Genomic DNA, 20,760 nt, shown 5'->3' on the forward strand with positions numbered 1-20,760 from the left:
TCATCGATGGACCTAGGGGTGGGACTTCCGGTACCCGCCCCCGAAACCGGAAGTTCCATCGCTTGTTGCCTCTCCCAAGATGGCCGCCGGAGCCCCACTTCCGGTGACCCCGGCAGGGTTCCCGAGACTCCTGCTCCCTGTCTGCCGGCCCTGCCCATCGGCTGGTACCGAGGGCGATATCGCTCTCACCTTCCTCTGGACCACGGGAGCCTCTTCTCCACCAAATCTCGATCCGCTGCGCTGAGCGCGGCTGCTGCTCGGGTCATCAGCAGGGAAGCCGGCCGTCTCCTGGGTGCCACGATCATGCCGCCGGGGGGGGGAAGGTATTGGCTGGGCCCCCCGTGTCCCTGTCCCCTGCCGCACTGCTGGATTCCTCGGCGTCCTCCCTCCAGCCCAGGAGGCCCGTCTCGAAGAGGAGGACGGAGGGTCCCTGCTGGGGCTCCTACGGCGACGCGGGGGACGGGGAGATACCTCCGGACTCAGCCTGTTGGGAGGGCGAGATCTTTTGCTCCTCCGTAGCGGCTCCTCACCGGCCACTGGCGCCGCCGGAACCGCTGTAACCCCCGCCAGGTGCAGCTCGATCCACCCTGGCCCATGCTGCTGGATCGCTGCTTGAACTCGCCTCATAATATCCTGAACATCAGCCATTGTCCTTTTCTCCCCAGATTCCAGTGACAGACTGACACTACCTCGTGTCCGTATATTTACAAATATTCCCAAACCCTCCCATGTATGTGACTGCTCCAGACTTACTGTAACATCTCCCCCTCCCATGTCTGACCTTCACCTAACCCCTTAGATAGCTCCAATTTAACCCCTTGTCATGCCGCTATTGCGTTACATTGCATTCACTTCATTGCTCCTTTTCTTTGGTCTGGGACTTCTCGTTCGATGTCTCCTCATGGGGTCAGGATGATCCTGGGAAATGTCAGGAATGCCTGGAGCCACGGGAGGACTGGGCCACGGACCTGAGGAGATTATAGCAGGTCATGATGTGAGGTCCTCCTGCCCATGTCTAGGCCTCGTGACCACCTGGAGGATCCACAGGAGGCAGAAGACACAACTTCACGTGTCATCTCCACTAACCACGTGCAGACCACGGGGGAGGGGGGGGACTGCAATGTATTGGAGGGAGGGGGTATGAAGCCGTGATGTTAGGACAACTAAGGACCGGCTCCTGGAAGAAGCACTTCAAGGTCCGGTGGTTCTGCCAGTCCCCAGACCAGAACCCAAACTAATGATAAAGTGACAGACCTCTCCCGTCTCTGCAGGGGGAGATATATCATATCACTAGTCCTCTCTATGGGGCCTCGGCGATGGCTTCTCCTGGCCCCCGGGGGGGAGGGGGTGTTAGTTGTGCCCTAACATGTGGCCAATATCACTCACACGGGTAACATGGCACCACCGGCCCATCTCATCACTTTATCCCTCGGCTCATTCAGCTTCCGAAAAAGAAGATACATTACAAAGTACCGGCCAAAACATCTGCCCAAATACACTGTGACCCATTCCATAGGATAGCGGACTATAGCACCAGAAGCCTCCGGGTAACAGTATTCAGCAGCCTGGGGAGGACGGGTCATCCATCCTACTCATCTTCTAGGGATACAGGATGTAGAAGACGACATCTAGAGTCCAGTGACCCCACCGCGTACCAGCGGACACCTCGTCTACAATACATGGCCGTTACTTAGGTCTAGGAGAAGACCAGGGACCACACGTGCCCCATGCTACCCTCTAGACAGACCAGTGACCCCACCGCTGACCAGCAGACACCTCGTCTACAATACATGGCCGCTACTTAGGTCTAGGAGAAGACCAGGGACCACACGTGCACCATGCTACCGTCTAGACAGTCCAGTGTCCCCACCGCTGACCAGCAGACACCTCGTCTACAATACATGGCCGCTACTTAGGTCTAGGAGAAGACCAGGGACCACACGTGCACCATGCTACCGTCTAGACAGTCCAGTGTCCCCACCGCTGACCAGCAGACACCTCGTCTACAATACATGGCCACTACTTAGGTCTAAGAGAAGACCAGGGACCACACGTGCACCATGCTACCCTCTAGACAGACCAGTGACCCCACCGCTGACCAGCAGACACCTCGTCTACAATACATGGCCGCTACTTAGGTCTAGGAGAAGACCATGGACCACACGTGCACCATGCTACCCTCTAGACAGAGCAGTGACCCCACCGCTGACCAGCAGACACCTCGTCTACAATACATGGCCGCTACTTAGGTCTAGGAGAAGACCAGGGACCACACGTGCATCATGCTACCTTCTAGACGGTCCAGTGACCCCACCGCTGACCAGCAGACACCTCGTCTACAATACATGGCCGCTACTTAGGTCTAGGAGAAGACCAGGGACCACACGTGCACCATGCTACCGTCTAGACAGTCCAGTGACCCCACCGCTGACCAGCAGACACCTCGTGTACAATACATGGCCACTACTTAGGTCTAAGAGAAGACCAGGGACCACACGTGCATCATGCTACCCTCTAGACAGACCAGTGACCCCACCGCTGACCAGCAGACACCACGTCTACAATACATGGCCGCTACTTAGGTCTAGGAGAAGACCAGGGACCACACGTGCATCATGCTACCCTCTAGACAGACCAGTGACCCCACCGCTGACCAGCAGACACCTTGTGTACAATACATGGCCGCTACTTAGGTCTAGGAGAAGACCAGGGACCACACGTGCATCATGCTACCCTCTAGACAGACCAGTGACCCCACCGCTGACCAGCAGACACCTCGTCTACAATACATGGCCGCTACTTAGGTCTAGGAGAAGACCAGGGACCACACGTGCATCATGCTACCCTCTAGACAGACCAGTGACCCCACCGCTGACCAGCAGACACCTTGTCTACAATACATGGCCGCTACTTAGGTCTAGGAGAAGACCAGGGACCACACGTGCACCATGCTACCCTCTAGACAGACTAGTGACCCCTCCGCTGACCAGCAGACACCTTGTGTACAATACATGGCCGCTACTTAGGTCTAGGAGAAGACCAGGGACCACACGTGCACCATGCTACCCTCTAGACAGAGCAGTGACCACACCGCTGACCAGCAGACACCTTGTGTACAATACATGGCCACTACTTAGGTCTAGGAGAAGACCAGGGACCACACGTGCACCATGCTACCCTCTAGACAGACTAGTGACCCCTCCGCTGACCAGCAGACACCTCGTCTACAATACATGGCCACTACTTAGGTCTAGGAGAAGACCAGGGACCACACGTGCCCCATGCTACCCTCTAGACAGACCAGTGACCCCACCGCTGACCAGCAGACACCTCGTCTACAATACATGGCCGCTACTTAGGTCTAGGAGAAGACCAGGGACCACACGTGCACCATGCTACCGTCTAGACAGTCCAGTGTCCCCACCGCTGACCAGCAGACACCTCGTCTACAATACATGGCCGCTACTTAGGTCTAGGAGAAGACCAGGGACCACACGTGCACCATGCTACCGTCTAGACAGTCCAGTGTCCCCACCGCTGACCAGCAGACACCTCGTCTACAATACATGGCCACTACTTAGGTCTAAGAGAAGACCAGGGACCACACGTGCACCATGCTACCCTCTAGACAGACCAGTGACCCCACCGCTGACCAGCAGACACCTCGTCTACAATACATGGCCGCTACTTAGGTCTAGGAGAAGACCATGGACCACACGTGCACCATGCTACCCTCTAGACAGAGCAGTGACCCCACCGCTGACCAGCAGACACCTCGTCTACAATACATGGCCGCTACTTAGGTCTAGGAGAAGACCAGGGACCACACGTGCATCATGCTACCTTCTAGACGGTCCAGTGACCCCACCGCTGACCAGCAGACACCTCGTCTACAATACATGGCCGCTACTTAGGTCTAGGAGAAGACCAGGGACCACACGTGCACCATGCTACCGTCTAGACAGTCCAGTGACCCCACCGCTGACCAGCAGACACCTCGTGTACAATACATGGCCACTACTTAGGTCTAAGAGAAGACCAGGGACCACACGTGCATCATGCTACCCTCTAGACAGACCAGTGACCCCACCGCTGACCAGCAGACACCACGTCTACAATACATGGCCGCTACTTAGGTCTAGGAGAAGACCAGGGACCACACGTGCATCATGCTACCCTCTAGACAGACCAGTGACCCCACCGCTGACCAGCAGACACCTTGTGTACAATACATGGCCGCTACTTAGGTCTAGGAGAAGACCAGGGACCACACGTGCATCATGCTACCCTCTAGACAGACCAGTGACCCCACCGCTGACCAGCAGACACCTCGTCTACAATACATGGCCGCTACTTAGGTCTAGGAGAAGACCAGGGACCACACGTGCATCATGCTACCCTCTAGACAGACCAGTGACCCCACCGCTGACCAGCAGACACCTTGTCTACAATACATGGCCGCTACTTAGGTCTAGGAGAAGACCAGGGACCACACGTGCACCATGCTACCCTCTAGACAGACTAGTGACCCCTCCGCTGACCAGCAGACACCTTGTGTACAATACATGGCCGCTACTTAGGTCTAGGAGAAGACCAGGGACCACACGTGCACCATGCTACCCTCTAGACAGAGCAGTGACCACACCGCTGACCAGCAGACACCTTGTGTACAATACATGGCCACTACTTAGGTCTAGGAGAAGACCAGGGACCACACGTGCACCATGCTACCCTCTAGACAGACTAGTGACCCCTCCGCTGACCAGCAGACACCTCGTCTACAATACATGGCCACTACTTAGGTCTAGGAGAAGACCAGGGACCACACGTGCATCATGCTACCCTCTAGACGGTCCAGTGACCCCACCGCTGACCAGCAGACACCTCGTCTACAATACATGGCTGCTACTTAGGTCTAGGAGAAGACCAGGGACCACACGTGCACCATGCTACCCTCTAGACAGAGCAGTGACCACACCGCTGACCAGCAGACACCTCGTCTAAAATACATGGCCGCTACTTAGGTCTAGGAGAAGACCAGGGACCACACGTGCATCATGCTACCCTCTAGACAGACCAGTGACCCCACCACTGACCAGCAGACACCACGTCTACAATACATGGCCGCTACTTAGGTCTAGGAGAAGACCAGGGACCACACGTGCATCATGCTACCCTCTAGACAGACCAGGGACCCCACCGCTGACCAGCAGACACCTTGTGTACAATACATGGCCGCTACTTAGGTCTAGGAGAAGACCAGGGACCACACGTGCATCATGCTACCCTCTAGACAGACCAGTGACCCCACCGCTAACCAGCAGACACCTCGTCTACAATACATGGCCGCTACTTAGGTCTAGGAGAAGACCAGGGACCACACGTGCATCATGCTACCCTCTAGACAGACCAGTGACCCCACCGCTGACCAGCAGACACCTTGTCTACAATACATGGCCGCTACTTAGGTCTAGGAGAAGACCAGGGACCACACGTGCACCATGCTACCCTCTAGACAGACTAGTGACCCCTCCGCTGACCAGCAGACACCTTGTGTACAATACATGGCCGCTACTTAGGTCTAGGAGAAGACCAGGGACCACACGTGCACCATGCTACCCTCTAGACAGAGCAGTGACCCCACCGCTGACCAGCAGACACCTTGTGTACAATACATGGCCACTACTTAGGTCTAGGAGAAGACCAGGGACCACACGTGCATCATGCTACCCTCTAGACCGACCAGTGACCCTACTGCTGACCAGCAGACACCACGTCTACAATACATGGCCGCTACTTAGGTCTAGGAGAAGACCAGGGACCACACGTGCATCATGCTACCCTCTAGACAGACCAGTGACCCCACCGCTGACCAGCAGACACCACGTCTACAATACATGGCCGCTACTTAGGTCTAGGAGAAGACCAGGGACCACACGTGCATCATGCTACCCTCTAGACAGACCAGTGACCCCACCGCTGACCAGCAGACACCTTGTGTACAATACATGGCCGCTACTTAGGTCTAGGAGAAGACCAGGGACCACACGTGCATCATGCTACCCTCTAGACAGACCAGTGTCCCCACCGCTGACCAGCAGACACCTCGTCTACAATACATGGCCGCTACTTAGGTCTAGAAGAAGATCAAGGACCACACGTGCACCATGCTACCGTCTAGACAGTCCAGTGACCCCACCGCTGACCAGCAGACACCTCGTGTACAATACATGGGCGCTACTTAGGTCTAGGAGAAGACCAGAGACCACACGTGCATCATGCTACCCTCTAGGCAGACCAGTGACCCCACCGTTGACCAGCAGACACCTCGTGTACAATACGTGGCCGCTACTTAGGTCTAGGAGAAGACCAGGGACCACACGTGCATCATGCTACCCTCTAGACAGACCAGTGACCCCACCGCTGACCAGCAGACACCTCATCTACAATACATGGCCGCCACTTAAGTCTAGGAGAAGACCAGGGACCACACGTACATCATGCTACCCTCTAGACAGACCAGTGACCCCACCATTGACCAGCAGAGACCTCGTCTACAATACATGGCCTCCACTTAGGTTTAGGAGAAGACCAGGGACCACACGTACATCATGCTATCCTCTAGACAGACCAGTGACCCCACCGCTGACCAACAGACACCTCGTCTACAATACATGGCCGCCACTTAGGTCTAGGAGAAGACCAGGGACCACACGTACATCATGCTACCCTCTAGACAGACCAGTGACCCCACCGCTGACCAGCAGACACCTCGTCTACAATACATGGCCTCCACTTAGGTCTAGGAGAAGACCAGGGACCACACGTACATCATGCTACCCTCTAGACAGACCAGTGACCCCACCGCTGACCAGCAGACACCTCGTCTACAATACATGGCCACTACTTAGGTCTAGGAGTAGACCAGGTACCACACGTGCATCATGCTACCCTCTAGACAGACCAGTGACCCCACCGCTGACCAGCAGACACCTTGTGTACAATACATGGCCGCCACTTAGGTCTAGGAGAAGACCAGGGACTGCTCGTGCACCATGCTACCCTCTAGACCAGTGGTTCTCAACCTTCCTAATGCTGTGACCCCGCAATACGGTTCCTCATGTTGCGGTGACCCCAAACCATGTACAAGAATATTGTATTCGTGACAAAAAATGCAATAAAATTGTGGCTCCCATGGCTTTAGGCGACCCCTGTGTTTTGCTCGTTCGACCCCCGTCGGGGTCCCGACCCACAGGTTGAGAACCACTGCTCTAGACAGTCCAGTGACCCAACCGCTGACCAGCAGACACCTCATCTACAATATATGGCCGCTACTTAGATCTAGAACAGTGATGGCGAACCTTTTGGAGACAGAGTGCCCAAGCTGCAACGAAAACCCATTTATATGTCGTAAAGTGTAAGCATGACAATTTAAGCAGTAACTTATTGATCGCTGCTGTATCACAGGTTTTAATCGTATTGGTGTCCTGAGTTCACCAATACAATAGAAAGATGGGGACAATTGGCTTGTAGCTTCCCTCCAGGGTCCTCTGAAGAGGAAGAATCAGGGGACCCAGAGCAGGAGCTCAAATGACAATCCATCTCTATCTAACCCTTCCCGCTCCTCCTGTAGTCCTGGCAGCCAAAGATGTTGCTTTAAAATGGCGCTGAGCATGGTGCATCCTAGTCCTGGACCACAGGAGAAAGCCTTGAGTCCTATCTGGCAAACATCTGCCCATATACACTGTGACCCATTCCATAGGATAGCGGACTATAGCACCAGAAGCCTCTGGGTAACAGTATACAGCAACCTGGGGAGGACGGGGTCATCCATCCTACTCATCTTCTAGGGATACAGGATGTAGAAGACAACATCTAGAGTCCAGTGACCCCACCGCTGACCAGCAGACACCTCGTCTACAATACATGGCCACCACTTAGGTCTAGGAGAAGACCAGGGACCACACGTGCACCATGCTACCCTCTAGAGTCTAGACAGACCAGTGTCCCCACCGCTGACCAGCAGACACCTCGTGTACAATACATGGCCGCCACTTAGGTCTAGGAGAAGATCAGGGACCACACGTGCACCATGCTACCCTCTAGACAGACCAGTGACCCCACCGTTGACCAGCAGACACCTCGTGTACAATACATGGCCGCTACTTAGGTCTAGGAGAAGACCAGGGACCACACGTGCATCATGCTACCCTCTAGACAGACCAGTGACCCCACCGCTGACCAGCAGACACCTCGTGTACAATACATGGCCGCTACTTAGGTCTAGGAGAAGACCAGGGACCACACGTGCACCATGCTACCCTCTAGACAGACCAGTGACCCCACCGCTGACCAGCAGACACCTCGTCTACAATACATGGCCACTACTTAGGTCTAGGAGAAGACCAGGGACCACACGTGCACCATGCTACCCTCTAGACAGACCAGTGACCCCACCGCTGACCAACAGACACCTCGTCTACAATACATTACATGGCCGCTACTTAGGTCTAGGAGAAGACCAGGGACCACACGTGCACCATGCTACCCTCTACACAGTCCATGTGATTGGACATGAAATAGACCTCCACCCCCCCCTCCCCTTAATGGCCGCCCATCTCTTCTCATCCATCCCAAGGTTGTCCAAAATCTCACCAGAACCTTCATGTCGGCAGCTGGTGGCTCGGGCCTAGAGCGATAGTAGTTGTGCTTCTCCACAATGGTCTTCTTCTCTCCATCTGTCAATGCTGTGATGAGATGCACCAGGCAGATTAGGATGTACTGGGCCCCTAGCATCCTGGATCCAGTGGGCCAGGTTCTGTAGCTTCATGTAGCAGATGAGGAGGGATGTGTAAGATTGTGGGACACTGTGTGACTATAGAAAGGAGTCAGAGACTATAAAGTTTGTGGCAGGGTGGGACGCGCGTCGCTGCTCCACCCGCTGATGTATTGTGCTGGAAGCCGAAATCTTGTGTATGAGGGACCAGGGACTGGGCAGAGCCGGAGAACTCGCTGCACCCAGCCAGGGATTATGTGCTATATTATATAGGATAGGGCCTCACATTAACCCTTTGTGGGACACACCCTACGCATTAGGCCAGATGTTACCCTCAGGTGTGACCTCTGTGACCTTCAGCTGGAGTCTAATAAGGATCAGATTCTCATGCCCTGGGGGGGAGATCATGCCCTGGGGAGGAGATCACAGTGTTAATGAAGGTCACAGAATACAACGTACAAAGTCAATGGAACCTTCAATCTCCGGAGCTACGACCCCCTGGATTCCAGCAGATGTTCACGACGAACATTGAGGGCAGAAGATTCCGGAGAAACTCACAGGAGGTGACAGGAGGTGACCCCCAGGCTGAGGTGACTGTGTGTGAGGAGGTGACCCCCAGGCTGAGGTGACTGTGTGTGAGGAGGAGGTGACCCCCAGGCTGAGGTGACTGTGTGTGAGGAGGAGGTGACCCCCAGGCTGAGGTGACTGTGTGTGAGGAGGAGGTGACTCCCAGGCTGAGGTGACTGTGTGTGAGGAGGAGGTGACCCCCAGGCTGAGGTGACTGTGTGTGAGGAGGAGGTGACCCCCAGGCTGAGGTGACTGTGTGTAAGGAGGAGGTGACTCCAAGGCTGAGGTGACTGTGTGTGAGGAGGAGGTGACCCCCAGGCTGAGGTGACTGTGTGTGAGGAGGAGGTGACTCCCAGGCTGAGGTGACAGTGTGTGAGGAGGAGGTGACTCCCAGGCTGAGGTGACTGTGTGTGAGGAGGAGGTGACCCCCAGGCTGAAGTGACTGTGTGTGAGGAGGAGGTGACCCCCAGGCTGAGGTGACTGTGTGTGAGGAGGAGGTGACTCCCAGGCTGAGGTGACTGTGTGTGAGGAGGCGGTGAGTCCCAGGCTGAGGTGACTGTGTGTGAGGAGGCGGTGACCCCCAGGCTGAGGTGACTGTGTGTGAGGAGGTGGTGACTCCCAGGCTGAGGTGACTGTGTGTGAGGAGGAGGTGACTCCCAGGCTGAGGTGACTGTGTGTGAGGAGGGGGTGTCCCCCAGGCTGAGGTGACTGTGTGTGAGGAGGTGACCCCCAGGCTGAGGTGACTGTGTGTGAGGAGGAGGTGACCCCCAGGCTGAGGTGACTGTGTGTGAGGAGGAGGTGACCCCCAGGCTGAGGTGACTGTGTGTGAGGAGGAGGTGACTCCCAGGCTGAGGTGACTGTGTGTGAGGAGGAGGTGACCCCCAGGCTGAGGTGACTGTGTGTGAGGAGGGGGTGTCCCCCAGGCTGAGGTGACTGTGTGTGAGGAGGTGACCCCCAGGCTGAGGTGACTGTGTGTGAGGAGGTGACCCCCAGGCTGAGGTGACTGTGTGTGAGGAGGAGGTGACTCCCAGGCTGAGGTGACTGTGTGTGAGGAGGTGACCCCCAGGCTGAGGTGACTGTGTGTGAGGAGGAGGTGACCCCCAGGCTGAGGTGACTGTGTGTGAGGAGGTGACCCCCAGGCTGAGGTGACTGTGTGTGAGGAGGAGGTGACTCCCAGGCTGAGGTGACTGTGTGTGAGGAGGTGACCCCCAGGCTGAGGTGACTGTGTGTGAGGAGGAGGTGACCCCCAGGCTGAGGTGACTGTGTGTGAGGAGGAGGTGACTCCCAGGCTGAGGTGACTGTGTGTGAGGAGGAGGTGACTCCCAGGCTGAGGTGACTGTGTGTGAGGAGGAGGTAACCCCCTGGCTGAGGTGACTGTGAGAGGAGGAGGTAACCCCCAGGCTGAGGTGACTGTGTGAGGAGGAGGTAACCCCCAGGCTGAGGTGACTATGTGTGAGGAGGAGGTGACTCCCAGGCTGAGGTGACTGTGTGTGAGGAGGAGGTGACCCCCAGGCTGAGGTGACTGTGTGTGAGGAGGAGGTAACCCCCTGGCTGAGGTGACTGTGTGAGGAGGAGGTAACCCCCAGGCTGAGGTGACTGTGTGTGTGAGGAGGAGGTGACCCCCAGGCTGAGGTGACTGTGTGAGGAGGAGGTAACCCCCAGGCTGAGGTGACTGTGTGTGTGAGGAGGAGGTGACCCCCAGGCTGAGGTGACTGTGTGTGAGAAGGAGGTGACTCCCAGGCTGAGGTGACTGTGTGTGAGGAGGTGACCCCCAGGCTGAGGTGACTGTGTGTGAGGAGGAGGTGACCCCCAGGCTGAGGTGACTGTGTGTGAGGAGGAGGTGACCCCCAGGCTGAGGTGACTGTGTGTGAGGAGGAGGTGACTCCCAGGCTGAGGTGACTGTGTGTGAGGAGGTGACCCCCAGGCTGAGGTGACTGTGTGTGAGGAGGAGGTGACCCCCAGGCTGAGGTGACTGTGTGTGAGGAGGAGGTGACTCCCAGGCTGAGGTGACTGTGTGTGAGGAGGTGACCCCCAGGCTGAGGTGACTGTGTGTGAGGAGGCGGTGACCCCCAGGCTGAGGTGACTGTGTGTGTGTGTGAGGAGGAGGTGACTCCCAGGCTGAGGTGACTGTGTGTGAGGAGGAGGTGACTCCCAGGTTGAGGTGACTGTGTGTGAGGAGGAGGTGACTGTGTGTGAGGAGGAGGCGACTGTGTGTGAGGAGGAGGTAACCCCCAGGCTGAGGTGACTGTGTGTGAGGAGGGGGTGTCCCCCAGGCTGAGGTGACTGTGTGTGAGGAGGTGACCCCCAGGCTGAGGTGACTGTGTGTGAGGAGGAGGTGACTCCCAGGCTGAGGTGACTGTGTGTGAGGAGGTGACCCCCAGGCTGAGGTGACTGTGTGTGAGGAGGAGGTGACCCCCAGGCTGAGGTGACTGTGTGTGAGGAGGAGGTGACCCCCAGGCTGAGGTGACTGTGTGTGAGGAGGAGGTGACTCCCAGGCTGAGGTGACTGTGTGTGAGGAGGTGACCCCCAGGCTTAGGTGACTGTGTGTGAGGAGGAGGTGACTCCCAGGCTGAGGTGACTGTGTGTGAGGAGGTGACCCCCAGGCTGAGGTGACTGTGTGTGAGGAGGAGGTGACCCCCAGGCTGAGGTGACTGTGTGTGAGGAGGAGGTGACCCCCAGGCTGAGGTGACTGTGTGTGAGGAGGAGGTGACTCCCAGGCTGAGTTGACTGTGTGTGAGGAGGAGACCCCCAGGCTGAGGTGACTGTGTGTGTGTGTGAGGAGGAGGTGACTCCCAGGCTGAGGTGACTGTGTGTGAGGAGGAGGTGACTCCCAGGCTGAGGTGACTGTGTGTGAGGAGGAGGTGACTGTGTGTGAGGAGGAGGTAACCCCCAGGCTGAGGTGACTGTGTGTGAGGAGGAGGTGACTCCCAGGCTGAGGTGACTGTGTGTGAGGAGGAGACCCCCAGGCTGAGGTGACTGTGTGTGTGTGTGAGGAGGAGGTGACTCCCAGGCTGAGGTGACTGTGTGTGAGGAGGAGGTGACTCCCAGGCTGAGGTGACTGTGTGTGAGGAGGAGGTGACTGTGTGTGAGGAGGAGGTGACCCCCAGGCTGAGGTGACTGTGTGTGAGGAGGGGGTGTCCCCCAGGCTGAGGTGACTGTGTGGGAGGAGGTGACCCCCAGGCTGAGGTGACTGTGTGTGAGGAGGAGGTGACCCCCAGGCTGAGGTGACAGTGTGTGAGGAGGAGGTGACTCCCAGGCTGAGGTGACTGTGTGTGAGGAGGAGGTGACCCCCAGGCTGAGGTGACTGTGTGTGAGGAGGAGGTGACCCCCAGGCTGAGGTGACTGTGTGTGAGGAGGAGGTGACTCCAAGGCTGAGGTGACTGTGTGTGAGGAGGAGGTGACCCCCAGGCTGAGGTGACTGTGTGTGAGGAGGCGGTGACCCCCAGGCTGAGGTGACTGTGTGTGAGGAGCAGGTGACTCCCAGGCTGAGGTGACTGTGTGTGAGGAGCAGGTGACTCCCAGGCTGAGATGACTGTGTGTGAGGAGGAGGTGACCCCCAGGCTGAGGTGACTGTGTGTGAGGAGGAGGTGACCCCCAGGCTGAGGTGACTGTGTGTGAGGAGGAGGTGACCCCCAGGCTGAGGTGACTGTGTGTGAGGAGGAGGTGACCCCCAGGCTGAGGTGACTGTGTGTAAGGAGGAGGTGACCCCCAGGCTGAGGTGACTGTGTGTGAGGAGGAGGTGACTCCCAGGCTGAGGTGACTGTGTGTGAGGAGCAGGTGACTCCCAGGCTGAGGTGACTGTGTGTGAGGAGCAGGTGACTCCCAGGCTGAGATGACTGTGTGTGAGGAGGAGGTGACCCCCAGGCTGAGGTGACTGTGTGTGAGGAGGAGGTGACCCCCAGGCTGAGGTGACTGTGTGTGAGGAGGAGGTGACCCCCAGGCTGAGGTGACTGTGTGTGAGGAGGAGGTGACTGTGTGTGTGAGGATGTTTACAGTATATAGTGTCTGCAGGGATATAGTTATGTGTACAGTATATAGTGTCTGCAGGGATATATTTATGTGTACAGTATATAGTGACTGTGGGGATATATTTATGTGTACAGTATATAGTGTCTGCAGGGATATATTTATGTGTACAGTATATAGTGACTGCAGGGATATAGTTATGTGTACAGTATATAGTGACTGCAGGTATATATATGTGTACAGTATATAGTGACTGCAGGGGTATATTTATGGGTACATTATATAGTGACTGCAGGGATATAGTTATGTGTACAGTATATAGTGACTGCAGGGATATATATGTGTACAGTATATAGTGACTGCACGGATATAGTTATGTGTACAGTCTATAGTGACTGCAGGGATATAGTTATGTGTACAGTATATAGTGACTGCAGGGATATATATGTGTACAGTATATAGTGTCTGCAGGGATATAGTTATGTGTACAGTATATAGTGACTGCAGGGATATAGTTATGTGTACAGTATATAGTGTCTGCAGGGATATAGTTATGTGTACAGTCTATAGTGACTGCAGGGATATAGTTATGTGTACAGTATATAGTGACAGCAGGGATATAGTTATGTGTACAGTATATAGTGACTGCAGGGATATAGTTATGTGTACAGTCTATAGTGACTGCAGGGATATATGTGTACGGTTTATAGTGACTGCAGGGATATATATGTGTACAGTATATAGTGTCTGCAGGGATATAGTCACTATAGACTGTACACATAACTATATCCCTGCAGTCACTATATACTGTACACATATATATCCCTGCAGTCACTATATACTGTACACATAACTATATCCCTGCAGTCACTATATAATGTACCCATAAATATACCCCTGCAGTCACTATATACTGTAAACATATATATACCTGCAGTCACTATATACTGTACACATAACTATATCCCTGCAGTGACTGTGTGTGAGGAGGAGGTGACCCCCAGGCTGAGGTGACTGTGTGTGAGGAGGAGGTGACCCCCAGGCTGAGGTGACTGTGTGTGAGGAGGAGGTGACCCCCAGGCTGAGGTGACTGTGTGTGAGGAGCAGGTGACTCCCAGGCTGAGGTGACTGTGTGTGAGGAGCAGGTGACTCCCAGGCTGAGATGACTGTGTGTGAGGAGGAGGTGACCCCCAGGCTGAGGTGACTGTGTGTGAGGAGGAGGTGACTCCCAGGCTGAGGTGACTGTGTGTGAGGAGGAGGTGACCCCCAGGCTGAGGTGACTGTGTGTGAGGAGGGGGTGTCCCCCAGGCTGAGGTGACTGTGTGTGAGGAGGTGACCCCCAGGCTGAGGTGACTGTGTGTGAGGAGGTGACCCCCAGGCTGAGGTGACTGTGTGTGAGGAGGAGGTGACTCCCAGGCTGAGGTGACTGTGTGTGAGGAGGTGACCCCCAGGCTGAGGTGACTGTGTGTGAGGAGGAGGTGACCCCCAGGCTGAGGTGACTGTGTGTGAGGAGGAGGTGACTCCCAGGCTGAGGTGACTGTGTGTGAGGAGGAGGTGACTCCCAGGCTGAGGTGACTGTGTGTGAGGAGGAGGTAACCCCCTGGCTGAGGTGACTGTGTGAGGAGGAGGTAACCCCCAGGCTGAGGTGACTGTGTGAGGAGGAGGTAACCCCCAGGCTGAGGTGACTATGTGTGAGGAGGAGGTGACTCCCAGGCTGAGGTGACTGTGTGTGAGGAGGAGGTGACTCCCAGGCTGAGGTGACTGTGTGTGAGGAGGAGGTGACCCCCAGGCTGAGGTGACTGTGTGTGAGGAGGGGGTGTCCCCCAGGCTGAGGTGACTGTGTGTGAGGAGGAGGTGACTCCCAGGCTGAGGTGACTGTGTGTGAGGAGGTGACCCCCAGGCTGAGGTGACTGTGTGTGAGGAGGAGGTGACCCCCAGGCTGAGGTGACTGTGTGTGAGGAGGAGGTGACTCCCAGGCTGAGGTGACTGTGTGTGAGGAGGAGGTGACTCCCAGGCTGAGGTGACTGTGTGTGAGGAGGAGGTAACCCCCTGGCTGAGGTGACTGTGTGAGGAGGAGGTAACCCCCAGGCTGAGGTGACTGTGTGAGGAGGAGGTAACCCCCAGGCTGAGGTGACTATGTGTGAGGAGGAGGTGACTCCCAGGCTGAGGTGACTGTGTGTGAGGAGGTGACCCCCAGGCTGAGGTGACTGTGTGTGAGGAGGAGGTGACCCCCAGGCTGAGGTGACTGTGTGTGAGGAGGAGGTAACCCCCTGGCTGAGGTGACTGTGTGAGGAGGAGGTAACCCCCAGGCTGAGGTGACTGTGTGTGTGAGGAGGAGGTGACCCCCAGGCTGAGGTGACTGTGTGAGGAGGAGGTAACCCCCAGGCTGAGGTGACTGTGTGTGTGAGGAGGAGGTGACCCCCAGGCTGAGGTGACTGTGTGTGAGAAAGAGGTGACTCCCAGGCTGAGGTGACTGTGTGTGAGGAGGTGACCCCCAGGCTGAGGTGACTGTGTGTGAGGAGGAGGTGACCCCCAGGCTGAGGTGACTGTGTGAGGAGGAGGTAACCCCCAGGCTGAGGTGACTGTGTGTGTGAGGAGGAGGTGACCCCCAGGCTGAGGTGACTGTGTGTGAGAAGGAGGTGACTCCCAGGCTGAGGTGACTGTGTGTGAGGAGGAGGTGACCCCCAGGCTGAGGTGACTGTGTGTGAGGAGGAGGTGACCCCCAGGCTGAGGTGACTGTGTGTGAGGAGGAGGTGACTCCCAGGCTGAAGTGACTGTGTGTGAGGAGGAGGTGACCCCCAGGCTGAGGTGACTGTGTGTGAGGAGGTGACCCCCAGGCTGAGGTGACTGTGTGTGAGGAGGAGGTGACCCCCAGGCTGAGGTGACTGTGTGTGAGGAGGAGGTGACTCCCAGGCTGAGGTGACTGTGTGTGAGGAGGTGACCCCCAGGCTGAGGTGACTGTGTGTGAGGAGGCGGTGACCCCCAGGCTGAGGTGACTGTGTGTGTGTGTGAGGAGGAGGTGACTCCCAGGCTGAGGTGACTGTGTGTGAGGAGGAGGTGACTCCCAGGTTGAGGTGACTGTGTGTGAGGAGGAGGTGACTGTGTGTGAGGAGGAGGCGACTGTGTGTGAGGAGGAGGTAACCCCCAGGCTGAGGTGACTGTGTGTGAGGAGGGGGTGTCCCCCAGGCTGAGGTGACTGTGTGTGAGGAGGTGACCCCCAGGCTGAGGTGACTGTGTGTGAGGAGGAGGTGACTCCCAGGCTGAGGTGACTGTGTGTGAGGAGGTGACCCCCAGGCTGAGGTGACTGTGTGTGAGGAGGAGGTGACCCCCAGGCTGAGGTGACTGTGTGTGAGGAGGAGGTGACCCCCAGGCTGAGGTGACTGTGTGTGAGGAGGAGGTGACTCCCAGGCTGAGGTGACTGTGTGTGAGGAGGTGACCCCCAGGCTTAGGTGACTGTGTGTGAGGAGGAGGTGACTCCCAGGCTGAGGTGACTGTGTGTGAGGAGGTGACCCCCAGGCTGAGGTGACTGTGTGTGAGGAGGAGGTGACCCCCAGGCTGAGGTGACTGTGTGTGAGGAGGAGGTGACCCCCAGGCTGAGGTGACTGTGTGTGAGGAGGAGGTGACTCCCAGGCTGAGGTGACTGTGTGTGAGGAGGAGACCCCCAGGCTGAGGTGACTGTGTGTGTGTGTGAGGAGGAGGTGACTCCCAGGCTGAGGTGACTGTGTGTGAGGAGGAGGTGACTCCCAGGCTGAGGTGACTGTGTGTGAGGAGGAGGTGACTGTGTGTGAGGAGGAGGTGACTGTGTGTGAGGAGGAGGTAACCCCCAGGCTGAGGTGACTGTGTGTGTGAGGAGGAGGTGACTCCCAGGCTGAGGTGACTGTGTGTGAGGAGGAGGTGACCCCCAGGCTTAGGTGACTGTGTGTGAGGAGGAGGTAACCCCCAGGCTGAGGTGACTGTGTGTGAGGAGGGGGTGTCCCCCAGGCTGAGGTGACTGTGTGGGAGGAGGTGACCCCCAGGCTGAGGTGACTGTGTGTGAGGAGGAGGTGACCCCCAGGCTGAGGTGACAGTGTGTGAGGAGGAGGTGACTCCCAGGCTGAGGTGACTGTGTGTGAGGAGGAGGTGACCCCCAGGCTGAGGTGACTGTGTGTGAGGAGGAGGTGACCCCCAGGCTGAGGTGACTGTGTGTGAGGAGGAGGTGACTCCAAGGCTGAGGTGACTGTGTGTGAGGAGGAGGTGACCCCCAGGCTGAGGTGACTGTGTGTGAGGAGGCGGTGACCCCCAGGCTGAGGTGACTGTGTGTGAGGAGCAGGTGACTCCCAGGCTGAGGTGACTGTGTGTGAGGAGCAGGTGACTCCCAGGCTGAGATGACTGTGTGTGAGGAGGAGGTGACCCCCAGGCTGAGGTGACTGTGTGTGAGCAGGAGGTGACCCCCAGGCTGAGATGACTGTGTGTGAGGAGGAGGTGACCCCCAGGCTGAGGTGACTGTGTGTGAGGAGGAGGTGACCCCCAGGCTGAGGTGACTGTGTGTGAGGAGCAGGTGACTCCCAGGCTGAGGTGACTGTGTGTGAGGAGCAGGTGACTCCCAGGCTGAGATGACTGTGTGTGAGGAGGAGGTGACCCCCAGGCTGAGGTGACTGTGTGTGAGGAGGAGGTGACCCCCAGGCTGAGGTGACTGTGTGTGAGGAGGAGGTGACCCCCAGGCTGAGGTGACTGTGTGTGAGGAGGAGGTGACTGTGTGTGTGAGGATGTTTACAGTATATAGTGTCTGCAGGGATATAGTTATGTGTACAGTATATAGTGTCTGCAGGGATATATTTATGTGTACAGTATATAGTGACTGTGGGGATATATTTATGTGTACAGTATATAGTGTCTGCAGGGATATATTTATGTGTACAGTATATAGTGACTGCAGGGATATAGTTATGTGTACAGTATATAGTGACTGCAGGTATATATATGTGTACAGTATATAGTGACTGCAGGGGTATATTTATGGGTACATTATATAGTGACTGCAGGGATATAGTTATGTGTACAGTATATAGTGACTGCAGGGATATATATGTGTACAGTATATAGTGACTGCAGGGATATAGTTATGTGTACAGTCTATAGTGACTGCAGGGATATATGTGTACGGTATATAGTGACTGCAGGGATATATATGTGTACAGTATATAGTGTCTGCAGGGATATAGTCACTATAGACTGTACACATAACTATATCCCTGCAGTCACTATATACTGTACACATATATATCCCTGCAGTCACTATATACTGTACACATAACTATATCCCTGCAGTCACTATATAATGTACCCATAAATATACCCCTGCAGTCACTATATACTGTACACATATATATACCTGCAGTCACTATATACTGTACACATAACTATATCCCTGCAGTGACTGTGTGTGAGGAGGAGGTGACCCCCAGGCTGAGGTGACTGTGTGTGAGGAGGAGGTGACCCCCAGGCTGAGGTGACTGTGTGTGAGGAGGAGGTGACCCCCAGGCTGAGGTGACTGTGTGTGAGGAGCAGGTGACTCCCAGGCTGAGGTGACTGTGTGTGAGGAGCAGGTGACTCCCAGGTTGAGATGACTGTGTGTGAGGAGGAGGTGACCCCCAGGCTGAGGTGACTGTGTGTGAGGAGGAGGTGACTCCCAGGCTGAGGTGACTGTGTGTGAGGAGGAGGTGACCCCCAGGCTGAGGTGACTGTGTGTGAGGAGGGGGTGTCCCCCAGGCTGAGGTGACTGTGTGTGAGGAGGTGACCCCCAGGATGAGGTGACTGTGTGTGAGGAGGTGACCCCCAGGCTGAGGTGACTGTGTGTGAGGAGGAGGTGACTCCCAGGCTGAGGTGACTGTGTGTGAGGAGGTGACCCCCAGGCTGAGGTGACTGTGTGTGAGGAGGAGGTGACCCCCAGGCTGAGGTGACTGTGTGTGAGGAGGAGGTGACTCCCAGGCTGAGGTGACTGTGTGTGAGGAGGAGGTGACTCCCAGGCTGAGGTGACTGTGTGTGAGGAGGAGGTAACCCCCTGGCTGAGGTGACTGTGTGAGGAGGAGGTAACCCCCAGGCTGAGGTGACTGTGTGAGGAGGAGGTAACCCCCAGGCTGAGGTGACTATGTGTGAGGAGGAGGTGACTCCCAGGCTGAGGTGACTGTGTGTGAGGAGGAGGTGACCCCCAGGCTGAGGTGACTGTGTGTGAGGAGGAGGTAACCCCCTGGCTGAGGTGACTGTGTGAGGAGGAGGTAACCCCCAGGCTGAGGTGACTGTGTGTGTGAGGAGGAGGTGACCCCCAGGCTGAGGTGACTGTGTGTGAGGAGGTGACCCCCAGGCTGAGGTGACTGTGTGTGAGGAGGAGGTGACCCCCAGGCTGAGGTGACTGTGTGTGAGGAGGAGGTGACCCCCAGGCTGAGGTGACTGTGTGTGAGGAGGAGGTGACTCCCAGGCTGAGGTGACTGTGTGTGAGTAGGTGACCCCCAGGCTGAGGTGACTGTGTGTGAGGAGGAGGTGACCCCCAGGCTGAGGTGACTGTGTGTGAGGAGGAGGTGACTCCCAGGCTGAGGTGACTGTGTGTGAGGAGGTGACCCCCAGGCTGAGGTGACTGTGTGTGAGGAGGCGGTGACCCCCAGACTGAGGTGACTGTGTGTGTGTGAGGAGGAGGTGACTCCCAGGCTGAGGTGACTGTGTGTGAGGAGGAGGTGACTCCCAGGTTGAGGTGACTGTGTGTGAGGAGGAGGTGACTGTGTGTGAGGAGGAGGCGACTGTGTGTGAGGAGGAGGTAACCCCCAGGCTGAGGTGACTGTGTGTGAGGAGGGGGTGTCCCCCAGGCTGAGGTGACTGTGTGTGAGGAGGTGACCCCCAGGCTGAGGTGACTGTGTGTGAGGAGGAGGTGACTCCCAGGCTGAGGTGACTGTATGTGAGGAGGTGACCCCCAGGCTGAGGTGACTGTGTGTGAGGAGGAGGTGACTCCCAGGCTGAGGTGACTGTGTGTGAGGAGCAGGTGACTCCCAGGCTGAGATGACTGTGTGTGAGGAGGAGGTGACCCCCAGGCTGAGGTGACTGTGTGTGAGGAGGAGGTGACTCCCAGGCTGAGGTGACTGTGTGTGAGGAGGAGGTGACCCCCAGGCTGAGGTGACTGTGTGTGAGGAGGGGGTGTCCCCCAGGCTGAGGTGACTGTGTGTGAGGAGGTGACCCCCAGGATGAGGTGACTGTGTGTGAGGAGGTGACCCCCAGGCTGAGGTGACTGTGTGTGAGGAGGAGGTGACTCCCAGGCTGAGGTGACTGTGTGTGAGGAGGTGACCCCCAGGCTGAGGTGACTGTGTGTGAGGAGGAGGTGACCCCCAGGCTGAGGTGACTGTGTGTGAGGAGGAGGTGACTCCCAGGCTGAGGTGACTGTGTGTGAGGAGGAGGTGACTCCCAGGCTGAGGTGACTGTGTGTGAGG

General features: G+C 56.6%; 1 protein-coding gene across 2 annotated transcripts in view; it reads right to left on the reverse strand.

Moving 5' to 3' along the window:
- The window catches only part of LOC140085003 (uncharacterized), an 85,184-nt gene extending 76,307 nt beyond the window's left edge, over positions 1–8,877 (reverse strand). For both annotated transcript variants that reach the window (XM_072126500.1, XM_072126501.1), the window contains exon 1: positions 8,656–8,877. In XM_072126500.1, the coding sequence (XP_071982601.1) occupies positions 8,656–8,796 (141 nt within the window). In that variant the 5' untranslated portion in view covers positions 8,797–8,877. The remainder of the gene's footprint in view (positions 1–8,655) is intronic.
- Positions 8,878–20,760: the final 11,883 nt, after the last annotated feature.

This window comes from Engystomops pustulosus, chromosome 1, assembly GCF_040894005.1.
Source record: "Engystomops pustulosus chromosome 1, aEngPut4.maternal, whole genome shotgun sequence".
Lineage (NCBI taxonomy): Eukaryota > Metazoa > Chordata > Amphibia > Anura > Leptodactylidae > Engystomops > Engystomops pustulosus.